The 6,774-nt window shown below is 44.4% G+C and overlaps 3 protein-coding genes and 1 non-coding gene across 4 annotated transcripts in view; 3 read left to right on the top strand and 1 right to left on the bottom strand.

The window, feature by feature from the left end:
* tmem214 (transmembrane protein 214) overlaps positions 1 to 3,894 on the top strand; it is a 7,353-nt gene extending 3,459 nt beyond the window's left edge. The window contains exons 4-17 of the mRNA XM_008313386.3: positions 3 to 110; positions 467 to 549; positions 718 to 823; positions 987 to 1,068; positions 1,177 to 1,278; positions 1,377 to 1,518; positions 1,615 to 1,706; positions 1,866 to 1,914; positions 2,257 to 2,364; positions 2,450 to 2,567; positions 2,774 to 2,870; positions 2,956 to 3,124; positions 3,234 to 3,385; positions 3,530 to 3,894. Of these exons, the coding sequence (XP_008311608.1) occupies positions 3 to 110; positions 467 to 549; positions 718 to 823; positions 987 to 1,068; positions 1,177 to 1,278; positions 1,377 to 1,518; positions 1,615 to 1,706; positions 1,866 to 1,914; positions 2,257 to 2,364; positions 2,450 to 2,567; positions 2,774 to 2,870; positions 2,956 to 3,124; positions 3,234 to 3,385; positions 3,530 to 3,704 (1,583 nt within the window). The 3' untranslated portion in view covers positions 3,705 to 3,894. The remainder of the gene's footprint in view (positions 1 to 2; positions 111 to 466; positions 550 to 717; positions 824 to 986; positions 1,069 to 1,176; positions 1,279 to 1,376; positions 1,519 to 1,614; positions 1,707 to 1,865; positions 1,915 to 2,256; positions 2,365 to 2,449; positions 2,568 to 2,773; positions 2,871 to 2,955; positions 3,125 to 3,233; positions 3,386 to 3,529) is intronic.
* Positions 3,895 to 4,758: 864 nt separating this feature from the next.
* LOC103381130 (histone H2A-like) lies at positions 4,759 to 6,334 on the bottom strand. Its single transcript, XM_025057080.1, has one exon. The coding sequence runs from the start codon at positions 6,188 to 6,190 to the stop codon at positions 5,804 to 5,806; it is 387 nt and encodes a 128-aa protein (XP_024912848.1). The 5' UTR covers positions 6,191 to 6,334; the 3' UTR covers positions 4,759 to 5,803.
* On the top strand, positions 5,223 to 5,311 carry trnay-gua (transfer RNA tyrosine (anticodon GUA)). The gene is given in 2 exon segments: positions 5,223 to 5,259; positions 5,276 to 5,311. It is a non-coding gene; the product is annotated as a tRNA-Tyr (tRNA).
* A 179-nt stretch (positions 6,335 to 6,513) lies between the features above and the next one.
* On the top strand, positions 6,514 to 6,772 carry LOC107988761 (histone H3, embryonic-like; the record flags this gene model as incomplete). Its single annotated transcript, XM_025057055.1, has 1 exon — positions 6,514 to 6,772. A coding segment is annotated over exon 1 (231 nt), but the record flags the coding sequence as incomplete, so codon positions are not given.
* Positions 6,773 to 6,774: the final 2 nt, after the last annotated feature.

The raw sequence follows: 6,774 nt of genomic DNA, 5'->3' as shown, positions 1-6,774 counted from the left end.
AGAGCTGAGGGGTGTGATCAAAGGCCTCATTGGACGCTGCAGTGACATCCTGCCAGATTTCTTTGACTACTGTGTTTACACCATGCTCAGGGAGCTGGACAGAAATTCAGGTAAAACAAAAAGTGCTTCAGACATTTGCTTACTCTCTGCTCGTCACCGTCCGCCCTGTGGTCTAATTCATTATTGTTACAGTCTGCCCTGTGGGCTAATTCATTATTGTTACAGATCAAACACAGTCAGCCTGACCTCACCACGGGTCAAGTGTCAATTTTTGAATAATAATTCTGATAATCTGATGAAATAATGTGTTGTTGGTTTTCTGCTGACAAGGCCAAAATATACATGATATGAAAATAACTGTTGTTTTTGCATATCTGATGAGAAACTTCTAAAGAAAAAAAAAAAAAAAGTAAAATTTTCAACAAATCAGCCAAACATTGAACTACTTTTCTCTACATCTCTGCAGGAGAACCACTGCACGGCTACAGAGTTTGCATTCAGGCTCTTCTACAGGACAAACCCAGGATAGCAACACAAAATCTGCCAGAGGTGACTGCACTTCTCTGCTTCCTCAGTCTGTGTGTGTGTTTGTGTGTGTGTGTGTGTGTGTCGGTAGTTTCACTTCTGTTGTTCAACATCGTGGTTGCCGTTGTGCAACAGTGCAACATCATGTTGTAACTCCTCTTTCACTCCCTCTCCTCTCCTTCTCCTCCACAGTACTTGGAGTTACTGAGGTCGGTTCAGAACCGTCCAGCCAAGTGTTTGACCATCATGTGGGCTCTGGGCCAGGCTGGGTTTTATGACCTCAGCCAGGGACTGAGAGGTAACACACACGCACACGCATGAAGAAACCTGTTCAAGTACAGAACGACAACAAACAACAACAAAGGATTAGAGAAGACCAAAATCCTCCGTTAACTTGTTGACTTCCACTCCTTGTTTTCAGTGTGGCTGGGAATCATGCGTTGACTTCCACTTGTTTTCAGTGTGGCTGGGAATCATGCTTCCTGTGCTCGGGGTCAGGTCCCTGTCAGCCTACGCCATAGCTTATCTGGACCGACTTCTGTTGTAAGTCTGACCAAGGAACAGTGGGATTCGATTCCCCCGGTTTAAATGACAACATTTGAGCGCAGCCTCAGTCCTCAGTCATGTTGACATCATGTCTTTGTCCCACAGACTTCATGCAAACCTCACAAAGGGATTTGGTATCATGGGTCCAAAGGAGTTCTTCCCTTTACTGGACTTTGCCTTCATGCCTAAGAACGCCCTCTCACCAAGGTGAATGTAAACTTGTGAAGACGACATCTTTTTCTTTTTTTTAATTTTTTCTATTTTAAAATAAGCAGTACAATAAACTTCCTGTCGTCTGTCTGCAGTCTCCAGGAGCAGCTGAGACACCTGTATCCTCGACTCAAAGTTCTGGCCTTCGGAGCCAAACCTGAGAGCACGTTACACACCTACCTGCCATCGTTTCTGTCCAGAGCCACGTCCAACTGCCCTGCTGACATGAAGAAGGAGGTGAGAGAAGGTTTACACAAACAACCTCAGTCCAAGAGCATCATTACTGTATTTTTTGTACCTTTAAAACTCCTGTCTCCCTATTGTGTCTCACAGCTGCTCAACAGCATGACAGAGTGTCTGTGTGTGGATGCACAGAGTCTGGGAGTGTGGAGGCAACTCTACACCAAGCATTTACCCCAGTCCAGGTGAGTCACAGCGTCCTAATGTTACACTGAATGTGTTCATTTAAAAAACAAAACTTAATCTTCACTGTGTTCAGGCACCTAATGATTCTGAAGCTCACCGTCTTCTGTTTTTTACTAATGATTCTGAAGCTCACCGTCTTTTTTTTTTTTTTTTTTTTTTTTTTTGTTGAAACATCTACTAAAGTCCTGGAAAAGTCTGCCTCCCAAGGTGGGACTCCTGCTACACTGACATGTCGCTGAAAAAAAGTTTTTATAATATATAATTATAAAGCACATATTAAAAACGACAGCATTGGATCAAAGTGATCAGACATAAAAACTAAAACTAGGAATACATACATAACAAATACATGAATAAAAGCCACACGTAGTACACACTGTACTGAGTACAAGTAATAAAAAAACAATGAGTTTTCCTGCTCTCTAAATAGATTAAATACCAAACAGACTTTCCCACAATCTGTAAACAAACTTTAAACTTAATCAGAGTTTATATCAGTCGTCTTGTTTTAGATGTCAGCTTTATTTTTCTGCATCTTTCTGTCTTCAGCTTCGGAAGAACCTTGAGGAAACCATCCAGTCGTTCCGAGTGACCAATGAGGAGATGAGAGAGAGCGTGGAGTCGCGGGAGCTTCGGGAGTGTCACAACCTGTGTCAGGTGAGAAACATGTCTCCAGTTCCTGATCGCAGTCTTTCTTTGACTGTGTTCTTCATTCACGTGTAATTTTTCTGCTCGCCTCCAGAACCTACAGGTGAAGATGCGCGGGCGCGGGTTCCCCTGGTCCAGGCTGCTGATGGTTTTGTGTGTGTTTGTCGCTGGTTTCATCGCACACGACATCAGATCCCACGGCTCCTTCACAGGTACTGTCTACCTTTTTACCTAACCCAAACTTTAGACATTTTCTGCCTTTTTTTGTTCTCACCTCTTATTTGCTCCATGTTGTTTGTTTTCACCGCTGCCAAAAGAATGAAACAAACCTTTGATTCAAGGACATTAATCATTTCAGCTTTAGTTTAGTTTTTAATTTTAATTTTTTTATTTCCTCTTATGTTTATTTTTTCTCCAGATTCCACCTCAGCCAGATTTCTGAGCAGTTCGGGGATCAAAGCTGGCTTCCTGCAGGCCCAGAGCGCAGTCACAGTTTACTCCAAACAGGGCTTCAGGTACGGACATAAAACATACCCCCGGCCCTCTCACCCCCACCCACGCTCTGTGAACACCTTCTGATCATTTGTCCTTTTCCTGCAGCTGGATCGAGAAAAACACACCTTACTATTACTCTGAGTGTGCCCGGGTGGTGGGGCCTCTGTTAGAACAAGGAGTGGAGAAAACGAAAGCAGCGGCCGTCTGCATCTCAGAAAAGAGCGTTCACTTCATCCACTGGGTGAAAGAAACGACGCCGCTCGTCATAGACTGGGTCAGAACTGGACAAAGATGTTTTAACACTGGCTGTCGTTGTCCTTGATGTAGTCTGTTTGTTACTGAATGTGTGTTTTTTTCCCCCCCTCCACTTCCTTGTTGCTCAGGTGAACACCAACACTCCAGACAGTGTGTTCCAGGTGTTGGCGTATCTGAAGGAGCTGCTCCTGCTCCTCCACCGCAACTACATCCTCCCAGCTCTGGCCTATATCAGTGAGCTGCTGCAGCGAGCCTGGACCAGCCTACAGGACTCCTGCAAGTCAGTGACTCCACCGCACTGGTTTCTCACGCTGCTCTCACACATTTTCATCTGACGGCAACATTTGACACTATTTTGACAAACTAAATTGTAACTTTGTCCCATTTGGCCTGGAAAAACTGTGTTTTAATTTTTTGATTTTAGTTTCTTACGTTTCAGAAACACAGGGAGACAAGGAAAGAGAGAGACGGCGAGACAGGGAGAGACACTGGGACAGGGACACATGGAGAGAGCAAGAGATCGAGACAGGGAGAGACACTGGGACAGGAAGACAGACAGGGACACATGGAGAGAGCAAGAGAGAAAAATGCAAAGATAGGGAGAGAGACAATGAGGCAGAGAGAGAGAAATAAATGCTGCAGGGAGACAGAAAATTGGGGAAAGGAAGAGACGGAGGAAAAAACTGAGGTAGTGATAAAAAAAAAAATGGAAAGAAATCCAATTAATGAAAGCACACAAAAATAAGTTGAGGTGTTGAATTCAGACAGGCTGTCAGGCACTGATGTTTGCTGTTTTTTTTGGATTTTTTTTTTCCCCCACAGTGGTGAAGTACTCCCTAGGATTGCAGTTTATGCTAATACACTTGCTTTCTCCCTTAGATCCGACGTGTGGCTTGTGACCAACTGTACACTCTCAGCCAGTCTGACACTTCAGCTTTCAACGAACTGCAGAAACCCAACCTGTTCCTGCTCTCAGTCGTTCTCACAGCTCAACTGCCTCTTTAACCTACACACACACTGACCCAGCCTGGGGCTGCCTTTTACTGCACCGGCCCCTCCCTGAAGCCATGACTGGACACTTTGGGCGGGGGTCAGACAAACTGACCTTCTGAAGGACTCTCTTCTTGTTGGCTAAATTCTTTTATGAATTTGTTTGCCATTCTAGACTCTTTTTTTTTTTCCCCTTTCGTTTTTTCTACCAGTCCTTTTTTTTTTTTTTTTTTTGGACGCTGCTTGACGCAGACGTTGTCTTTCTTGCCCCCTTCTGTTTTCTACTGCAGATTTCAACATTAAATTAACTAATTGTGTGATTTGTAGAAAGTGTGGGTTTGTAGATGATTTTTAACTGTTTTTTATTTAAAAAGAAACAATACAAATTTGCTACGTATACTCCGTGAAGGGCATGGAAGAAACCCCCCCCCAAAAAAAAAAAAAAAAAAAAATCAAAAATGTGTAAAAACCACTCCCTTTGAAGTCAGATTACATCTGCCCCACAGCCAAACATTAATACTGTTTGTTTTACACCTTTGCATCTTCTCTGCTGCAGTTTCAAGTTACATTCTTCTGTTAACCTGCTGTTTTTTTCTTTCTTAATTTGCAAATAGAAGTTCTCCATGTCAGCTGGAAGCAGCCCTGACACTGCTGTCCTAAACCTGTGTGTGTGTGTGTTTCAGTGAGAGTGCATTGGATAACTGTGCTCATTGTCATAGATTACCAGTGATTAACTCTGTACCAACATCCATCCATCCATGAATAATCCCAACAACGCCACCTTGAACGAAGGCTAACAGAATCCCCCTCGTAGACAGGATGTTTGGATGGATATGGCAACAGTAAATGTCTAACTTTGTAATGTGAATGATTTATAATAAATAATTCAACCTGAATTCTCCCTTTGATTTTGATGGAGTGATGTGTCAGTGAAAAAAGAATGCAATTGGATGTGAAAAACGGACCTCCAAAGTAATATAAACGTGTAAAAAAACCGAGAAAGTGGAAAAATCTTAATATTTCTACACCAGATTTTTTATTTTTAAGTACCGTGTTTTTAAATCGATTTTGGAGAACAGACATTTTTCGTGTATATAAGATGTAGCTTCGGGCACACGTAACACATCCCTTCGATAGCTCAGTTGGTAGAGCGGAGGACTGTAGGCTACTATGGAAAGACATCCTTAGGTCGCTGGTTCAAATCCGGCTCGAAGGAGATTAACTTTTTTTCGCATTAAGCCCTCCTATCTGAATTCACGTGTGTTGTGTTTGTTAGAAAATTCACCAACAAAGAGCCAGGTGAGATTGACAGGAAGTTCATCAACACGCCCTGACGTTAACTTAGTTGGCAGAGCGGAGGGCTGCAGGTTGGTAGAACAGGTAGAGCTAGATGTAATGCATGTTATAAACCACCGTGTCCGCCAGGCGGCGACCCGTCCATTGACGTCAAAGTCTTAATTAAATGGCACCTGGGGAGTTTTGTTTGACAACGCGGTCGACGTTGTCAGGACGAAAAGACAAGTTGATGCTAACGTAAGATGTTTTATTTGTTTTTTAAATATATTTTTTAACGTTTATTGTTATGTTTTGTTTTAGTCCGTATCCTTAATACGGGTTGTGAGCTTGGTGAAGGACTGTGTCTTTGAGAAATTGTGGTTGGCTCTTAAAAGAACCGTTTTGGGGATTTCCGTCGTCACATCAGCTAGTTTTACTTGGTCTTTGCGGCCTTCTCAGTCTTCTTGGGCAGTAGAACAGCCTGGATGTTGGGCAGAACACCGCCCTGAGCGATGGTGACTCCACCGAGCAGCTTGTTCAACTCCTCGTCGTTGCGGACAGCCAGCTGCAAGTGACGGGGGATGATTCTGGTCTTTTTGTTGTCGCGGGCTGCGTTTCCGGCCAACTCCAGGATCTCAGCGGTCAAATACTCCAACACAGCGGCCAGATAAACGGGAGCTCCAGCGCCGACACGCTGAGCGTAATTCCCCTTTCTGAGCAGTCTGTGAACACGACCGACGGGGAACTGGAGTCCGGCCCTGGATGAGCGGCTCTTAGCCTTAGCTCTGGCCTTTCCGCCGGTTTTACCTCTTCCAGACATGTTGAGCTTTAAGTCTGTTTAGTTAGAAGTTGAGAGAGAAGTGTTTCTTCATATGGCTTACACTGTCGCTTTTAAATATGTAAAAAAAACCAGGAAGAATCTGTTTTTACAACAACCAACCAGAGCAGAGGTTTGGGCAGAGCAGGGGGGAGGTTCGCCTGGAATTTCTGGCGGACTTTTTCAAAGCGCCTCTGTCCAATAGGCATGGCTCTGTTGAGAGCGTGACCAATCAGGAACCGAAGAACTGTAACAGCGTCATCATCCTGGGGGTTTAGAAATGCTTTATAAGCAGCGACATCTCGGTCTGCCTGATATACGTCGTCTTACATTTACCTAAGACTCTCTGTTATCATGGCTCGTACTAAGCAGACCGCTCGTAAATCCACTGGAGGCAAAGCCCCGAGGAAGCAGCTCGCCACCAAGGCTGCCCGCAAAAGCGCCCCGGCCACCGGCGGTGTGAAGAAGCCTCATCGTTACAGGCCCGGTACCGTTGCTCTGCGTGAGATCCGTCGTTATCAGAAATCCACGGAGCTTCTCATCCGTAAGCTGCCTTTCCAGCGGCTGGTCAGAGAGATCGCTCAGGA

The sequence above is a fragment of the Cynoglossus semilaevis genome, chromosome 7, assembly GCF_000523025.1.
Source record: "Cynoglossus semilaevis isolate Cse_v1.0 chromosome 7, Cse_v1.0, whole genome shotgun sequence".
Taxonomy (NCBI): domain Eukaryota; kingdom Metazoa; phylum Chordata; class Actinopteri; order Pleuronectiformes; family Cynoglossidae; genus Cynoglossus; species Cynoglossus semilaevis.
This window is presented reverse-complemented; position numbering and strand designations above follow the sequence as displayed.